A 19,567-nucleotide genomic window follows, 5' to 3' on the forward strand; every position below is an offset into this window, starting at 1 on the left:
CTTTCTACTAATCTAACTATACTCACTGTTTCTTATAACATACGAGTTAAATTATTATTACAAAGAGTCATTTTGTGGTATTTTAATTTTATATATTTATTTCTCCCATCTTCTCACAAAAGAGTTTATTTCTTCTGCAACAGTTTTTTTAGTTTTATTGTTGTTCTTGTAGTATTTTCATTTTGGACACAACTGTGCGTTCTTTTCTTTTTCTTTTTTTTTGGTATTTTTTAACTGAGAAGTACAGATTGTACAGTGACTCTTCATTTCTTTACATTATTAAAGGCTTCTATATAATGAGTGTTGCCAGCAACATTCCAGCATTATTTCTGAATTCGAGTTGATATGGATCCTTATTCTATTCCCCAATGCACCCTCTGCATTTTGTCTTTGCATTTTTACTCATGTTATATTCTTGTCCAATTTCATGCGGCTGTGAGGTTCTGACACATACTTCAAAGGTCCTCTGGAACTACTAGTACAATACCTTCTTCTAAATTCTTTTAGTACCTCTGGTCTGTCTCTCTCATTCAGAACTGGTAATCTTGGGGCCTTAGAGTACAGGTGCCAGACTGGCAGAACACACTGAAGCATGGGCAGGAAACTAAATAGTTGGGCCCTCTGGAGAAGGAACTATAAGACTATTGCTGGAACTGTTACTTAACAATTCATGCATTTTTATCTTGTCCCCATAGGAATTTAAGTTTTAACTGCACTCAACTTCAGTTTTCCTAAAATAGACATAATGCTTCTTGCCCTACTTAAGTCACAGCATTATTATAATATCAAATTAAAGAAATGTGAAGAGGCTTAACAAAGACTATTCAGATGGGAACTGATATTAAAAATGGAGTTAACCTGTGAATAAGAAAGATAGCTTCAGCTTTTTAAAGATATCCAATACAACAACAGGTAATATGCAAATGTATTAGGATGCAAGAGAGACTCTAAAACTACTAAGCCATTTAAGCAAACCAGGGCAGGCTTTGTGCTTTTGTTATTTTGTTGAAAAAGTAATTTAGACTGGGCATGGTGGACACATCTGTAATCCTACTGGATCCAGAGGCTGAGGCAGGAGGATCATGAGTTCAAAGCCAGCCTCAGCAAAAGTGAGGCGCTAAGCAACTCAGTGAGACCCTGTCTCTAAATAAAATACAAAATAGGGCTGGGGATGTGGCTCAGTGATCAAGCGCCTCTAGGTTCAATCCGCAGCACCCCCCTGCCAAGAAAAAAAGAAAGACAAAAAAAGTAATTTAGGATATTTTGTTGACAACAGGAAATATCTCATTCCTAAGACCTTTGAGCTGGAAAAACAGCAGTGGCTTCTAAAGCCAGAGTCACAATCATTCAGCCCAAGCAGAGTCACTCATTTTGCTTAGATTTTCATCTGACTTTCAGACTTTGTTATAGTAGTGCCACTATTACATTTGTTGGTAGATCTAGTTTAAAAGGTGAAAGAAAATGTTGAACTTATTTAAAAAAAATAAGAATCACTGTTAAAGAATTAAGAAGCCAAATAAAACAACAACAACAGGAATAATTTGAGGGGGAGGGGGAGTCCAATGGGTTTTTCTGGCCTGCACAGCTTACCTGGCAGACACATTAGTTGTAAAGGAAACACATTCATTGACAAATGTTAGGGGTGTGGTTCCTGTAATGTCTTCCCACTGCGCAGGGGTGGTTCCACCTGAAATAACACGATTGTGGAAGAAAGTTAGGCAAAACTCCAGACTCTGGGTCATAAAATAAAGTCTCTGTGTTTCTGGCTGTGTTCATGCACGTAATACCACCCACCCCTCAAAATGACATATTGAGAACAAAATGGCAAAACTACATGCTAAAAAAACAATACGTGGAACACAAGCAGCAGACACCACCATTCAAGAAACTAAATTTCAGGGAGGTTGTCTGAATAACTGTTTATTAAGTGTTCCATTCTCTGCCTGATGTTCTGAAGCTTTTATCATAATTGCTAGGCTTTGAAGGTAGTTTTAGATCATATACACTTATTTTAAAAGATTCAATTAAAGAGTTTCAGGAATAAGAGAATATTTATATTGTTTATTATTTTAATATCTATAAATACGAAATATCCAATATTTAGTATTTTCTTATTCCTGAACTTCACATTCTGTACAACCATTTTTAAAAGATGAAATTTCCTATCCACTTAAAATTGAAGACTGGAAAAAAAGAATGCCTCAAAAATATTAAGAGCTCAATATATACTGCAGGACAAATGAACAAATATATGAATGGCAAAGATCAGCCTATGTATATAGGTAGATCATCATGAGGGCCAGTAACCTCTTATTTCTACTGAGCAGTGAGGAGGAATATATGTCTGAAATGGAGACAGACCTTGACTCTAAGAGGGAAATGGCTTATCAAAGAAAGATTACAGATGTTTACTCCATTAGGCCTTTAAGATATATATTCTTATCAGAATTATATAATACAGAAAAATACAAAATTCCACGCACCTACATATTTTTGAAATTAACACATAAATGTACTAATTTTTCAAACTATTTTAAATTTAAAAAATTGTTTAGTAAAAGCTCATTGGAAGACATGGTGGATGGTATCTAGGCCCATGTGGTACCTTCAGGGTGCACCACAGACAACTTCTCTCTCCCATTTCACATCCACAGCATCAGGTAGCATACCATAGTGGGAATAATTATACACCCACACTACAAAAAGTTTGGGAAAGACACTCAGAAATACTCAGTGATAACCGGAAATAAGCAATTGGAAAAAAGGATGATACGTGAAGCAGATCATTTCCCCCTCTACTCATTACAGTCCACAGAGAGTTGAATTTTGTCACATTACTAAACTTATGGCATAATCTTGATGGTTTCTCCTTCTTAAGTATAGAAAACACAATAATAAGGGAGAAATAGAGAGGGAGAAATAAATAAGGGTGAACATTTCTGTCAATACGAAGGAGAAATGAAAAAAAAAATTGAACAATACCAAAACAACCATGAATGGCTATTTTTCTTTCTTATGATAATATTGATATTTTATTGAATGCCAACACTATAATTACTGATATATTTGGAAATTATCAAATTACATAGCCCTAAAACAAATTATTTGTGTGGACGTTTTTGCCTCTATCTGTGGTAGTTTTATTATGAAGAGACAACCAGTGTTTTAGGGAATATCTTTGGAGAGTTTGATAGTTGTCTGACAGCTACTATTACTATCAATTGAAGAGACCAAAAATCAGTTAATCATTAGAAAACCTTTACTTTGTTTCTCCAAAGCTAGTTCAGTAAATCAGTGATAAAGACATGAGCTACCCTAGATAGACCAGTTGGGTTGAACCACTGGGTAAAATTCAGAATGTTCTTTTCCACCCAGTAGATATAAGGGAATGTCTTCAGTGAAGACCTGAAGCCTGGGCTGGGGAGATATCTGGGCTGGGGTTTGAATATCAACTCTTCCAAATATTTAAGGCATAACTCAGGTATGCTATAGATCTTCCTTCAACCTTGGTTTCTTTTTTGCCAACATGGGGTTAAAGTTTACTTAAGGGGTTAATTGGGTGGAAATGACTATTCATATATAGTATCTAAGTCTCACATACAGACTACATCTAGTAAATAAGAATTCATTTCCTTTTGGATTTCGCTTCCCTAATCAATTAAAAATGCTTTTCCTGAATTAATGCATATAACCCAGGAGGCATCTTATGACAAAGGCAATTTAATTTTTACAATTATCTAAGTTTCTTTTTTCAGAACTCTGTACTATAACATGGTCATATATGACTCACCTGTTATGCTGCATAACAATCTTAAGGTTGGTGCATCTCCCCCAAAACCATTCAGCATGACATCACTTGAAGCTTTGGGGACAGGAATGGTCATGGTGATTGGCTTGTGGAATTTTCTTCTTCTAGGTTCCAAAGTGACTATAGGGCTGAAGGTAGCTTTGTTGCCAAGGATCTTCTTAACCAGCTCACTGTGCATAGGTTGAGCCTTTTCAAAATAAAGAAAAATATTAAAATAAATCATATATTATTACATTTAATGTCAATATCCTATCTAAAGCATTGCTTTTCATTTCACAAATCAGTTTGTGAGACTTCAAATATGGCAATTCCAAATTTTATATTATTACCAAGCACTCATGTAAATTTGTGAGCTATGATCTCCCATAGTTACTTTGGCACCCCTGGGAATAATTTGATTATTTAACATTTTACTTTCCATTTGAAATGCTCATTTTTAATCAAAGGAATAAATCCACATGAGGATCAACTGCATCCGATATGGGTGTACCTGTAGGCCTACACGGATCCTCTTGGTTAGTGCTCCCTCTGGGAAGACAGCCTGCACCTGGGGTACCACCGTGCTGCTCAGCACACCTCCCTCTGGGCCAATCAGGTTGCTGTCCTGTTTGATTCGAGACACCACTGCAAAGTACTGGGGGAAGTCACGTGTGATGATGCGGCAGATTCGCTTCTTCTCTAGGTCTTCTGGGCTATCCAGCACTGAGACAAGAAATACCCATCTTCATGCAGCAAGGATTTCCTTCTGATAGCATTCTAGCAAACTCATTGGCATAGTTAATAGTGAATAGAAGTGGAATCAAAACTTTTTTTTTCAAGTAATAGAAAAATTTATTAAGCAAGGTTACTCTGACACTAGAAAAAATAAATAAACATTGCAGTCTTTTAAGACCTGTCAGCATTCAGCTTGTACCTTTTCTTTCTTTGGGAAAACTAGGACTTTCCAGGGCACTGTGAAAGGAAAGCATCTCATACCAGCTGCAGTCCTCCAGGGCTGCCTTTGTAAATGAGGGCATATGAGGGCAAACCTGGAATGACAACGAACCTCTTCTATTCTTGGTTCGTGTGATGGAGAGGAAGTTGTGTATGAACTCCTTTTGTTTGCAGAATTCAAAGTTAGCTCATGACCAGTTATTGTGGTTTTAAGAAATAATATGGCCTTTTGGATTCTCAAGGGAGTGGTACAGGAATAAAATCTGTCTTGAAAGGGTAAGGTTTGTGTTTATGTGTTTATTCTAGTGAGATGGGTGTCTCTGTGATAGTTCCTGTGGCTATAAAAAAAGATGCATGCTTATGATTTCTGAGTCTCAATATTCCTCCAATGCCAACAACTTACCAAATATGTCATCTAACTTCACAGGGATAGGGTCGTGTACTCTTTATAAGTTGCATTAGTGTAGATATTTAGGACAACACAAAAAATCAGGCAGATTTACAATGTAGAAAATTTGAATTAAGTGGATCACTGAATTTTAAGGGATTATGGAGAGTCATTCACTTTTAGAACACATTTACAATTCAAAATACAAGGCAGAAAAAGTATGTTTTTTGACTATTGATTATAACTAGTTACTATAAAAGTCCCAGGATTCGATCCTACAGATATAATTAAAGACTAATACACTGGCAAATACTATCATATACTTACAAAAGAATATATTTAAAAACAGACAAACATAAACATATGAAAATATGATTCTTCATTTAAAATATACTTTTTACATACATAAAGTTATGAGAGTGGGTCCCCATCAAGGCCAAGATGCCAGTGTTCAAGGCTAGATCAGTGACCTGTAAACATCTCAGAGAAAAATATACTAAATCTACATGCTAGCAAAAGAAATGGTCCCAAAAAGTAAAGGTGGCCTAAATATTGCAAGGAATAAGCTTTTTTGGAGGGGCGGGGAGGTTACTGGGGATTGCACTCAGGGGCATTCAACCACTGAGCCACATCCCCAGCCCTACTTTATATTTTATTTAGAGACAGGGTCTCATTGAGTTGCTTAGCACCTTGCTGTTGCTGAAGTTGGCTTTGAACTTGAGATCTTCCTGCCTCAGCCTCCTGAGCCACTGGGATTACAGTTGTGCAACTGTGGTGCCCAGGTAGGAATAAGTTTTATCAATAAGAATTCTGATCCTTTTTACCTTACTTGGAAGATAATAATAATTTCTTCTTCCATCCCCTCTTTGCATAAGAAATGCTGTTGTCACTTAGGCAAAGAACTTGCCCTATTTCTTCTAGTTTCTTTAAGTGGATTGTGCCTCATCTTAGGACATGGGCATTTTCTCTGTGCAACCTGTGGTGGCCTAATAATGAGCAACTTCCCTTTAGTCAAACAGAGACATTTCAACCTATGGATTAATGGCCAAAGGCAAATTTGGGATTTAGAGATTTAAATTCTAATAAAAAAACTAAGTTCCTCCCTTTGCAGATTTTCATTGTTGTTTTTCATTTCCTCATGGTGGAATATTTTGCCAAGAATGTTCTGTAGTGCAGGCTTTCTTGCTGTAAATTCTTTTAGCTTTTGTTTCTCGTGGAAGGTTTCTATTTCATCATCAAATCTGAAGCTTAATTTTTGCTGGATATAAGATTCTTGGTTGGCATCCATTATCTTAGAGCTTGGTATATGTTGTTCCAGGATCTCCTAACTTTAAGAGTCTGGGTTGAAAACTCTGCTGAGATCCAATTGGTCTTCCCTTATGGGTAATCTGATTTTTCTCTCTTGAGGCCTTTAAAATTCTATCCTTAATCTGTATGATAAGTATTTTCATACTTGGCAATGAAAACTACAACAAATACATTAAAGAAAGAAATAAAAGAAGACTTTAGAAAATGAAAAGATCTACCTTGTTTTTGGATAGGCAGAATTAATATTGTCATAATGACCATACTACCAAAAACACTATACAGATTCAATGCAATCCCAATCAAAATCCCAATGGCATTCCTTATATAAATAGAAAAAGCAATCATGAAATTCATCTGGAAAAATAAGAGACCCAGAATAGCTAAAGCAATCCTTAGCAGGAAGAGTGAAGCTGGTGGCATTACTATCCTAGACCTAAAACTATACTACAGAGCAATAGTAACAAAAATAGCATGGTATTGGCACCAAAACAGACCTGTAGACCAGACCAATGGTACAAAATAGAGGACACAGAGTCTAACCCACATAACTTTAGTTATCTTATACTTGACAAAGGCGCCAAAAACGTACATTGGAGAAAAGATAGCCTTTTAACAAATGGTGCTGAGAAAACTGGAAATCCACATGTAACAAAATGAAATTAAACGCCTATCTCTCACTATGCACAAAACTCAACTCAAAGTGGATCAAAGACCTAGGAATCAAACCAGAGACCTTGTACCTAATGGAAGAAAAAGTAGGCCCAAATCTCCATCACATCAGATTAGGCCCCAACTTTCTTAACAAAATTCCTGTAGCGCAAGAATTAAAACCAAGAATCAATAAATGGGATGGATTCAAACTAAAAAGCTTCTTCTCAACAAAAGTAACAATCAGTGAGGTGAATAGAGAGCCTACAGAATGGGAGCAAATCTTTACCACAAGCACATCAGATAGAGCACTAATTTCTAGAATATATAAAGCACTCAAAAACCTTAACACCAAAGAAACAAATAACCCAATCAATAAATGGGCCAAGAAACTGAACAGACACTTCTTGGAAGAGGATATACAACCAATCAACAAACATGAAAAAAAATGTTCAACATATCTAGCAATTAGAGAAATGCAAATCAAAGCTACTTTAAGATTTCATCTCACTCCAGTCAGAATGGCAGCTATCAAGAATACAAACAACAATAAGTGTTGGTGAGGATGAGGTGGGGGAAAGGCACACTCATACATTGCTAGTGGGACTGCAAAATGGTGCAGCCAATATGGAAAGCAGTATGGAGATTCCTTGGAAAACTGGGAATGGAACCACCTTTTGACCCAACTATCCTACTCCTCGGTTTATACCCAAAGGACTTAAAAACAGCATTCTATAGGGACACAGCCACATCAATGTTTATAGCAGCACAATTCACAATAGCTAAATTATGGAACCAACCTAGATGCTCTTCAGTAGATGAATGGATAGGGAAACTTTGGTATATATACACAATAGACCATTATTCAGCATTAAAAGAGAATAAAATCATGGCATTTGCAGGTAAATAGATGAAATTGGAGAATATAATACTAAGTGAAACAAGCCAATCCCCAAAACCCAAAGGCCAAATGTTTTCTTTGATATGAGGATGCTGACTCATAATGGCAATGGCGGCGGGTGGGGGGAGCATGGGAGGAATGGAGGAACTTTAGATAGGGCAAAGGGGAGGGAGGAGGAAGGAGGGGGAAAGGGGGTAGGAATGATGGTGGAATGAGTTAGACATCATTACCCTAAGTACATGTGTAAGACATGAATGGTGTGAAAATACTTTGTATACAATCATTGAAAAATTGTGCTCTATATGTGTAATACGAAATAAACAGCATTCTGCCATTATGTATAACAAATTAAAATAAATTTTAAAAAATGAAATAAAAAAAACTAAGTTCCTCAAGTTGATATGTATGTGCATGTATGCAATTCAATCCTAGCTAACTCCTTATTTGAATTATAGGTAGAAGATTGAATGAACCTAATTTTCCTACTGCTTTAATAATAGGAAGTTTAAAAAGAAATTAGATTATTCTAGAATGTACTAGTGATGGAAAGATGCAAGTTTTCCAACCGAAGAGCTTAGCATTTTTTACCAGTATCTTAAATATATAGTTTTTCAGGTTAGGCATTAAAAAAAAAAAAAACATACTTTACCATTTAATATCACTTCAGTCTGTCATGGGGCAACAATGTCTGTTCTACCACTAGTTTTAGATTCAAAGAAGTTTGCATTAAAGATGAAAGCTTGCTGTATCTCCTTTTAAAATGCTATGCTTGCTATCTTGAAGGATTTTCTTGTCTGAATGTAACAGGAGGAGAATTAGGCAAATGTGTTGAGTACCCTGCCTCACCACCATTGGAACACAGCAGATAGCTTCTGTAGAAAAACATCACAAGGGACACACACACACACACACACACACACACACACCACAAATCACTGGACTATAAGAAAGAAATGCAATATATTCATGCTTCCATTTTTCCTTTCTTTTAAATCTCTTAATCCGAAGGTACCTTCATCCATGCCGTTAAGGATTTCATTCAGTTCATCTTCGGTGTATTCACAGAAATGCTCTTTCCAGCTGTCCCCGTTCTCACTGCGCAGGACCACCAGTTCCCTCTCCTTTCCTCGAAGGGCCGCAAAGTGGGGGATCTCCACGATCACAGGCCTGACATAGCAATGCAGAACATTTAGTGTGGACAGGAGCCAAACAACAGCAAGACAAGCACCTCGACTCTGTCTGTTGCAAAGTGACCTGGAATTCTGCTCTTCTGGGGACAGGAACATAGTGGGCCATCCTCTGGAGCCCATTAGTTAGCAGATAGATGGTCGCACAGTGGCACTCCACCTCAGGGGCACCGATCCTCACGTACATGCTGCTACCTTAAGCCAATGTTTCCCTGTGAGTGCATGTGGCATTCTGGAACTTCTCCTTTGATAAATGTAAGTATACACATTTAACCAAAAGAAATGTACATGCATATCTACGATGTATGCCAATCTCCTAAAACATTTTCTACAAGGTGCAAAATGACAAAATGGTTTAAGAGGAAAAATGGCTCATACATTGCATAATTCGATGTGTCGTAAATGAGGAGATGTCATAAAGGTAGACTACGTGTGCTAATGAGCCATGCACTCATGGGTTTTGCTTGTATTGTCTTCATTCAAGGAAACAATAGGCATGTGCACACAGCGTGGCCCTGATTGAGCCCCTCCACTGGCAACCCAAGTGTGTCCAATGCCTATTATATTCAGGATTCGGAACATGCACCATCCTGCAATTTTTAGGTCAAATTCATTCTCAAAAATATATAGAGGCTCTTGATTTTTGAGTCCAGGTTGCTTTGATACAGACTCCAAACTTGTCATAACAACATCATAACTAGCACATAGTACAACTAGGCAGATCTCATGCTTAAACGAAAATGAAGGTCACAGCACTTTAAGGGAAAAGATATAAAAACATCACTCAAAAATAAAAGTCACATACCACAAGGGTCAGAAATGGTCCACTAAAGATAGGTTATACAGAGTTTAAATCATAGAGAGGGACATGTCATGGGCACAATGACGAAAAGAGAAATCATATTGCAGAAGAAGGAGAAGAATGGGGGGCCAGCAGCCATCAATTTGTTTTAAGTCACTCCTACCCAAGGAATTTGGTTCCAGGAGGCCCCAGCTGAAGGATGCGGCTGACCAAACTTTCTCCCTCATTAAGTGGGGGAGGAGCCGTTGGCAGGTGAAGTTTACTGAGTACATCCAAAGCAGCAGTGAAAGAAAGAACATAAGTAAGCTTTAGGTATTGTTTTCCACAGAACCCCAGCGTCGCCAGCTGATCCACAGGGTGAACTTTGGTTTCACTCTGCGTTTGGTTCTGCCCCCTCCATTGGTCACAATGAGCAAGGAACCGAGACCCAGAGTGTACAATGGAGGCGCATCTGTGCAAGGACAGCACCTGGCTGTCAGATCAGTCCCTATCAGGTTCACTGCCAGGGCACTAGCCAAAAAAATAGAAAAAAATGTTCCATGGGAAAGACAAAGGTGTTGGGAATATAATAAAAACTCTGCTCCGTACAGAGGCCAGATGTTTTCATGGATATTCCCCAACAGATTTGAAGATTATTTAAAAACCTAAAACTACCTGAGCAGAGGGTAAGTATGAAAAGAATCATCAGGGAAAACTCGAAACATAAGGGCATTTTCTGATGCAACCCAGAACTTCACAGGCTCCTTCTAAGGCTCTGATCCATCTGACAGAAGGACATGGGAGGTGGTTTCTACAATTGGGAAATACTAACACACCCTTTTTCAGGTGTGAAAGTAATTTGGAGTAACCTGTTAACTGTTTGCTCCAAATTACAGGCTTTAGAACCTCTCCTGAGTTCTAAAGCGAGAAATCCTCTCCCCAGTATGACACCGACAACATGAAAGAGTTCATGATTAATAAGTTTTCTCCATTTTTTTTTAAAGCACCAAGACTTGATATGAGGAGACTTAAATACAATTGATTTGTTTCAATATGTTTTGAAACGTGTCCCCCTCCACAACTTCATCCTTTGGTCCGCTTTCAGGGATAGCTATTCCTTTCTTGACACATTGAGATGCCACTTAAAATAATAGCAGCCGTACAGACAAACAGAAGAAATGAGAAATGCTAATTTCTGCTCAAAATTGCCAAAATGACCTCAGGTGGAAGTTAGTCTTGATGATTGCACCTTAAAACACGATGTGGCTAAATAGACAGCTTAGTTTAATGTTAAGGCTCAAGGTAGCAATTTTGATATCAGAAAAAACAAATCACATGTGTTTGATTTTTGGATATTCCATAAAGGCAACACTGCTTTTCAAAATGAAGATAATGATTCTGCGTCAAAAACGACATGAGAATATAAATACATTTTTGTTTGGAATAGAGCAGTATTTTTCTTTTTTTCTTTATACTTTGCCACTTAAGTCTCAGGTGAGAAAAAAAAAAATACCTACCATCAACTAAAATATGGTTACTTGCAAAGGGAATCTGGCAGGTCTGATGACATCCAAAGAGAAAGAATAATAATCAGCCTGAGTGTTTAACTCCTAAATGCCTTAAAAGAAGAGGCATGTAAGTGGAGTCGAGCATTCAGGTCTGACTTCCAATTTTTAAAAATTTCATAGGAGCCGATCCTCTTTCAAAGTGGTTTGACGTACCTGTTTTCATTCCATCCTAGTGATTTCATGTAGAGGACACAAGCTCATCGGTGTCTAAGTGGGAGGCTTATCAGAAACCCTTACCCAAGGAACTGAGCACCAGAAGGTCCGACTTCGATCAGGCGACTGGCCAGGCCTTCTCCTTCCACCATTGGAGGCATGGTCGCCAATCTGTGGCGTTTGACCAGCCGGCAGGTGACTCGTGTTGGGGCAGTACATTTCCGAGGTGGGATAATGATTCGGAGCCCATTGTGTCTGCATCCTCGCATAGCGCCACCTCGGGCATCCACCATAAAACTAACCAGGAAGCTAAAAATTAAAATAGAATGTCAGGTAGGTTTTGAAATATTAGAGCAAATTATCAAGTTTTGTGAAGTTAATTTTTTCCCTAATAATTTGGCCTCGAACTTTTTCTTTTTTATTTAAGTAGATGGTGGTAAATCATTTGTTTTCAAAAGTTACCATATACCAGTGTCTTTATTTCTGCTATGTTTTTTTTTGTATAATTTTCATCTGTTACTAAAGAAGAATTATAATTTTGTTGACAATGTTGATTTTAAACATAAACTGTAAGATTAAAATATGTCCAAATGATTTTTAAAGTAACTGGAATGAAATTATATAAAAAATACTGAGAAGTCTCCTTTTGGTAAAAGCGTGAAGACTTGTTTCCTCATATGTTGAATAATCCACATGTTGAAATACAGTGAAGCTAGATCAGAGAGGAAAGACTGAATTAACAGTTTTTCTGAGTTAACTCAAGATGATTTTTCAAAATAAATCTTGTCCAGCTCATTTTGATAGGATCTTATGACTTGATAAAAATATTCCATAGCTGTCTTCCAAGGTCAAATCCATGCCAACACATCCTGCGCCAACATCATCTTACCCAGGATGCAGATTTTTAATGATTGCATTCTAAAAGGAGAAAAGCAAAATGACTAAATGTTTTGGATTGAACCAGTTTGCTAGATAAAATGTACTTTTTCACTTTTTAAATAGGAGTCTTTCTGCCAGGCCACCTGACTGAAACAAAGAAGATGGGCACTGGAAGCAGCTGAGTCCCTTGTGCTCTGTTTCTTTCTTTTTTTTTTTTTTTGGTAGCAGGGGTTACTGGGAATTGAACTCAGGGGCACTGGACCGTTTAGCCACATCCCCAGCCCTATTTTGTATTTTATTTAGAGACAGGGTCTCACTGAGTTGCTTAGTGCCTTGCCATTGCTGAGGCTGTCTTTGAACTCACAATCCTCCTGCCTCAGCCTCCCAAGCCTCTGAGATTACAGGCGTGCGCCAGGATGCCTGGCTCCTTTGCTCTGTTTCTGAACCATCATTTCACAAGTGGGAAACTCTGAGCTCTGTTAGTGGAGAATATTTGTGCATCATGATTTTCCCCAAAGTATAATAAATTGAATGTGGCAAGTCATAATTTACAAATATAAAAGCACCTCTATTACTTTTGCTCCTTGCCTACTAAGTCAATCATTCACGGCAAAGAGATCTATAACCTAAGGTGACTCAGCTTTTTTAAGTGTATCAAGAGAAAGTAGTGGTCTTATCTTTGAAGTTGTTTCCTTTGGGATGGTTATAGATCCTGCTCCAGCTTAACCTGGACATCTGTTAGACATAACACTTATGAAAGTTTCTTAGGCACTCACTTTCTCAAGGAGCAAAAATTATATAACATGACAATCTAATTGTCATGCACACTTGTGCCAAGATACATACCAATAGGGTGTAGGCTCTTACCCAATTGCACTAATGTCTTCCCTATTTTCATTGCATTTGCAAGATCATTACACTAAGACAAAAAAAAAAAAAAATAGGAAAGCAACATATAGGTGTTTCATGGATCTACTTATAACTTAACCAGCAAAGAACCAGCTTTGACACACCTAGATATTGCTTCCAAGACAACATTGAAAACAATTGAAAGGTATTTTATCAAAGTAAGTTACAGGATAGAAACACAATACACTTATGTTATTTTTAGACAAGTGAAGAATAATATCTTAGCATCCTCTTCATAGCAGAACATAGAACTCATTAAGCATGCCATTAAACAGAAATCTGTTGCTAGTAATAAAAAACGGGTGCGAAGAAGCCCAGTGTGCCCGTCTGAAGCACGTCATGCAGTATGAGACCATGGGAAGAGGCACACAGTCCTCCCACATGCACGAGCCAGGCCAGATCTGCCATTCCTCCCTAGCCTTGGAGTTCCCAGGAAAGGAAGAAAACTGGGGAATACAATCAACATTTCAATACTGAAGTGTTGATGTTTCTGGTCTTTATCAAAAAACAATGAGAAAATATTGGCTCTTATTATTAGTCTTTAATATAAATTCTTAAAATTTTCTTTAATAGCATATCTTACTCTCCAAATAAAATTCAGAAGTCATGCAAAGTAGAAATTCTTATTGAAGTTTTCTAAATTGTGAGATACAATGTTATTACAATTTTAATTTTTATCTAACTTTTAAATATAAAAGAATAAAAAGAACTGGTAACATAAAGATAAAGGCTTCCTTTCCATTTTATTATTTTATTTGATTATGATATTTGTATTGATTTTCATTTAAAAGTAGGGAAAAAAGCTTACATTTTAACTAAAAATGTTTCCAAACTAGTTATAACATTTTTGACTCATTGATAATTAACAGTATTACGTCCTCTGTTTTTAAAAATCTATTTACTATTATCTGTATGGCAAAAAGAGAAAAGGGACTAAAGCTAGTCAAGGGATTATTATAAAATATCTCATTAATGTTATGAATCCTCAATAGTATCTGTACTTTTTGAAGGCATTTAAGAAGTTTCAGTGCTCATATTATTTGCTATCACATTTCCACTGTATTTGCCACAGTGGAGGCATATGGCCTATATATCAATTCTCCATCTAGAAGAACATGGATAACATCTACCTTCTTGGGCTCCCTTGTCTAAACAGTGAATTGCAGTAGCTGTGTTCTTGACCATAACAATGTTAAATAACCACATGTTCAATTACTTTCCATGATTCTGTGTAGCTGAAACCCTCTTTTTATTCTCCTTGCTCCATGATTTCCATTTCCACACTCCTCTTCATGTCTTTGTTACCTTCCTATTAAGAACCAGGTGGTGCTGCCAAGAAGCTCACGGTCTAAGCCCAGATGTCTCCTGATGGCTTCATCGTTGCTCAGAACTGCTAACTTCCTGATCAGTGAGAAATGGACTACAGCCCCATTTAGGAAACACCCAAATGCCATAAAAGGCAGTGAATATGTTCTCCATATTTCTTCCTGTGTCAGTGCTTAGAACAGTGTGGGTCCTGCAACATGTGGTAGGTAATTTTTGAATCAATAAATGAATGGAAGAGTGAAAAGGCCAGTTATGAGACATTGTCTAAATTTGTGTCTAATGAGGAAGGATGAAGTAAGAGGTAACTTAATTTTTTTGGTCTCTAGACAATTATTCCAGAACTCTTTCCAATTACTCCACTCACATGTAGCAAAGCAGTTTGAAAGGCCTTTTTAATTCATTATAGTTTGTCAGCTTATTTCTGCTCCAAAATGAGATATCTAATGTATTTATTTCCCTTGGCAGAGAACTTGTAGAAAATGGTACTAAGCAAAAACCAAGAATTTGAATTTAATGAAGCAAATACTTTAATTAGGAATAAAAATTGTATGAAGAAAGACCAAAGATAGGGAATCCAAAGTAAAAGTTCTTAAGGACTAAAGCTGCAAGCTAATAAATTTACCTGTAAGTATCTCTGTATCATCATAAATCAGGAAAATAATATTTAAGTATTGCACCAAATGCAAATCAAATTGGAAAAATAAAATGCAAAAATGCATAATTTGGGAGGCGACTTGAATTTCTAAAGAAAATAAAGCTTTTTGTTTTTATCAAGTAACTAAAGAAATGGCACAGAAAATGACAAACCGTAGTTTGTAGTGAGGCAATTTCTTCAGGAAGAGAGAACAGAGAAAAATGTCAAGTAGAAAGATGACAAGAAAAAGGGCTTGTAAGACATGAAAGAACTAAATATTGACAGTCAAAATGAATAAAAATGTAAGTCTAGCAAGAAAATACTCTAAACAAATGAGACTCAAATAGTGCAATTGCCAAATGACTAATAAAAATTTTGAACTTATGAAGTTGCAAAGTATAAGAAGCTTTTTCTTTAAATAAGAAGGAATTGGAGAAATAATGACCCTAGTTTATATCTAGTTACTGATGAAAAGTCTACTGGTAAAGGTCAATATATAATCAGTTAAGCCCAATAGTTCCTAATACAAAATTGGGTAAGCATTGAGAGTTTTCATTAAAGGTAGCAGAGTATCAAAAAGTGCCACTATTGAGACAGGTAGTAGAATTGGGGGATGATTATTCTTCTAGGTACAAAAAAGCTGCAGAAAGCAGATCATAAGAGACTATTTTACCTTTATGTATCATAGAACAAGAGAAAGGTTGGAAGGTGTGAGCCATGAGATGAGTCAGTCACCATGTTAGAGTTGATCAAATAAATATGATTTTCTTAAGTGTTGGGAAGATTAAAAATGAGACAAGATAATGCCTGTAAACATTTAGAGATGAAAAGAATTAAAGTAAAAAACACATAATTAGATATGTATAAAAAAGACGACAAATAGATCAAAGCTTAGCTCTACATGCTATGAGATCTAAGACTGAAGCCTCCTGTCAGTGAGGGGTAATCCTATTACATATTAAGGTTATGGTGAGAATTAAGTCGTATGGGTAAACATACAGAATTCAATAAATGCTTGCTTCCAGCGTCTTCTTTTACCTGTAGCCACAGAGTTTTATATATTTTGGATGTCTTATAAGTTATGACCACATAAAAATAGGAAAGCTAAAATTTTTTGAGACCCAACAATGAACCTGGATCTGTGCTAAGTAGTTTAATAAGATTTTATAGAGTTTTTTTTTTTGTTTATGAAATTTACTATTTAAATAAAATGTAAAAATGCTATTATTGCAGGGCACAGGATAATGTAACGCACATCATGTTCTTCACTGGTTGTAGACCTGTTTCTGTCTTGAATTATCACTGTAACCACAGGAAGGTCACTTAACATCTTCATAAGTTTTAGTTTTCTCATCCATAAAATGAGAGACATCAATGAACAAACTCTAAGTTGCTTCCCAAAGGTTAAAATGTTATGTGTAGCTTCCTATTGAGCAGGTTAGAAAACCTACTGGAATCTTCCATTTTAGATGTTCTGGAAGAATTCCTAAGTGGAAAATAAGAATTTTGTATTATTTTTGCCTTACAGTTAAAATAGCTGCTTTGCTGAAATGTATATATGAACTACACAAACATCAACTAAAGACTATACAGACAAAAAAAAAATACCAGGTAATGTTCAGCTTTAATAGCATATCTTACTCTCCAAATAAAATTCAGCAGTCATGCAAAGTAGAAATTCTTATTGAAGTTTTCTAAATTGTGAGATACAATGTTATTACAATTTTAAAAGAAAGCAAAAGCAATCCACTATTATTATGCAGATGACTTGCCTACAAATATTCAATTTGATTAGCTAAATGGGTACATGCTTCAGAGTCAGCAGAAAACAATGATCTGGTCTTTTGAGGACTATATCTGCACCCCAAAAGTTACTGATACTTAGTTTTACTTTTAATTCATCCAGGACGATGGGGGTAGGGACAAGGAGATTGCAACATTCATAGTTAGTTACTGGGTGAAAGAAAAGGAAAAAATAAGTCAGGGTGCTTCAGTGATCCACATATACATAGCAAGAGGGTCTCAAATTAAATTCAATTTCCAAGATACTGTGAGAAAATCACACCATGAGCTTTTTCTCGTCTATAAGTCCCTTGATTCCTTCCTAATTCTCTGAATTCCATAAACTGAAAAGTTGATAAAAAATGGGCTTTGAAAATATGTTTCCAATTTGTTAAAATCACCATCACCAAATAATTATTTGTCAATCATTATATGTTCACATACAGAAAGATAATATTTAGTGGATGTTTGAGAAAAAGTAAAGGGATACGTTTTCAAAAATGCTAATATTGTCTAAATTGTAGACTCTTGATCTATAGTATCATCATGGATGACTAAAGAATTATCCTCTAATCAGCAGTCTGCAACCTCTAAAAATAACTTTATTATAATGACATAGAATAATAGCTTATTTTAGAAAGCGGACTAGAATCATTCTATAGTACAATTTCCAAAATATCATAAGGTTATACCTAAAGCAGTACTAGCAAGGAAATTCACTATTAATAAACTTTCAGCCTTTGGCTCACCTAAAATATGGTAAGACCAAACAAAGCTAAAACAAAATCAAAAAGCCTGCTAAGTGCCACTTAAAATGATAATCTTCAATAAAACTCTAAAATAATTCAATTAATTTGCATAATTGCAGGGAACAACATATTTTAGCTCTGTGTAGCACTTTTTCTCACAAAAAGAAGCTGAGATGTGGAGACCCACGACCAAGACAGGCACCCCATATTAATCTGGGCACAGCCCCACCTTATTTCCACTGACAGTAAACAAAGCAACTTTCCCTTTGCAGAGAGAGAATGGGAAAGTGAACCATGCTCATGATTTAGAGAACATAAACCTATCTGTTTGGCTAGGTATCTTCCACACTAAAGCATCCTGAGGTTGGGGATATGCGGAAGGAGATGGTGAAATTGGGAGAGGAATAGGCAACAGATTCAGAGAAGGAATTATGCAGAAGTTCACCTGCTGTTGTCACGATCAAGACATGGAGAGGTGCGGCTGCAATAGAATAGATACTTTAGCACAGAGAAGGAATGGATAAAGTGAAATATAAAGAATGAAATCAGAAGCGACTTTCAACTGAAATATATAACTTATATACCAATACAGTATTCACTAAAAAAAAATTTTAAAAAGATGGAAATACAATGAGACAGCTCTATGCAAATGCTGAAAGAAAGACAAGGTGTGGGGGCTTTGTAGCTACTCCCAGTTAAGGAAACTGCAGATGTTATAAAATCACTGGATGTAGATTTTGTAGCATTATTGAACATTGGTTCATGGGAACACTTAAAGTCTAAGTGTTCAAGAAGCTATGACATGTCAAGGGGTATTATAATGAAAAATATACATTTGACTTGATGGACATAATTTTGACTCAAAAATTTTTTCATTCATACTTCTAAAACTTTTAGAACAATGATAATACATTTTGGGCTACCACAAAAGAAATGCAAACAGAAAATGCATAATTTAAAATATAGCTTCAATGACAAACAGCATAAACTCTAAGGCAAAATAGAAAACATTAATTACCTACCAGTCTGTAACAAAATACTAAGCAAATGAATTCTTAGTGCTTTTTTTTTAAAAAATAACTTAATTCCCTGCTTTGGAGATTGTAGTCTTCTGCACTGGACCTAATGTTAAATCCCACTCTATGGTTCTACCCTTCACTTCTCTTCTACCTGTGAATCTGCTTTTCTTGGAAACTTTCCATATGTTTTCAAATAGTTCACTTGTATTTTCAACACTTGATGACATACAGAAGTATACACGTTTAATGGACTAGAAATCCAATCCTACAAAACAGGTTGTTTGGCTAGTTATAAAAAGTTTTGTTTATCCAAAAGAATTTGCCTATATATATATCTAAAAGAGACCATAGGGTGTGATAAAACACATGAACAAGTAAATCACCACTATAAGTACTTGGATAAACATTTCATGTTGTGACCTGAAAAACAGCCTTGGATTCCTTGCATTTCAAATACTCCATTATTTGAGCAAATGTCTTCAACACATTTTTTTAAAATAGACTTTATTCCTTAGAGTAATGTGACCTTCACAGCAAAACCATCTTCAAAATGTTTTTATGAAGTTCTTTTAAAAGATCATCATCTTATGGACT

The 19,567-nt window shown here is 36.1% G+C and overlaps 1 protein-coding gene across 13 annotated transcripts in view; it reads right to left on the reverse strand.

Moving 5' to 3' along the window:
• The window catches only part of Ank2 (ankyrin 2), a 652,896-nt gene that overhangs the window by 39,147 nt on the left and 594,182 nt on the right, over positions 1 to 19,567 (reverse strand). For 8 of the 13 annotated variants that reach the window (XM_071614456.1, XM_071614455.1, XM_071614458.1 and 5 more), the window contains 5 exons: positions 11,760 to 11,984; positions 8,999 to 9,153; positions 4,299 to 4,510; positions 3,791 to 3,995; positions 1,591 to 1,687 (listed from right to left, as the gene is read on the reverse strand). In XM_071614456.1, the coding sequence (XP_071470557.1) occupies positions 1,591 to 1,687; positions 3,791 to 3,995; positions 4,299 to 4,510; positions 8,999 to 9,153; positions 11,760 to 11,984 (894 nt within the window). Of the gene's footprint in view, positions 1 to 1,590; positions 1,688 to 3,790; positions 3,996 to 4,298; positions 4,511 to 8,998; positions 9,154 to 10,138; positions 10,238 to 11,759; positions 11,985 to 18,399; positions 18,436 to 19,567 lie in introns of all 13 variants that reach the window. The other 5 variants (XM_071614454.1, XM_071614457.1, XM_071614460.1 and 2 more) reach the window with 2 other exon arrangements.

The sequence above is a fragment of the Marmota flaviventris genome, chromosome 7, assembly GCF_047511675.1.
Source record: "Marmota flaviventris isolate mMarFla1 chromosome 7, mMarFla1.hap1, whole genome shotgun sequence".
In the NCBI taxonomy this organism is placed as follows: domain Eukaryota; kingdom Metazoa; phylum Chordata; class Mammalia; order Rodentia; family Sciuridae; genus Marmota; species Marmota flaviventris.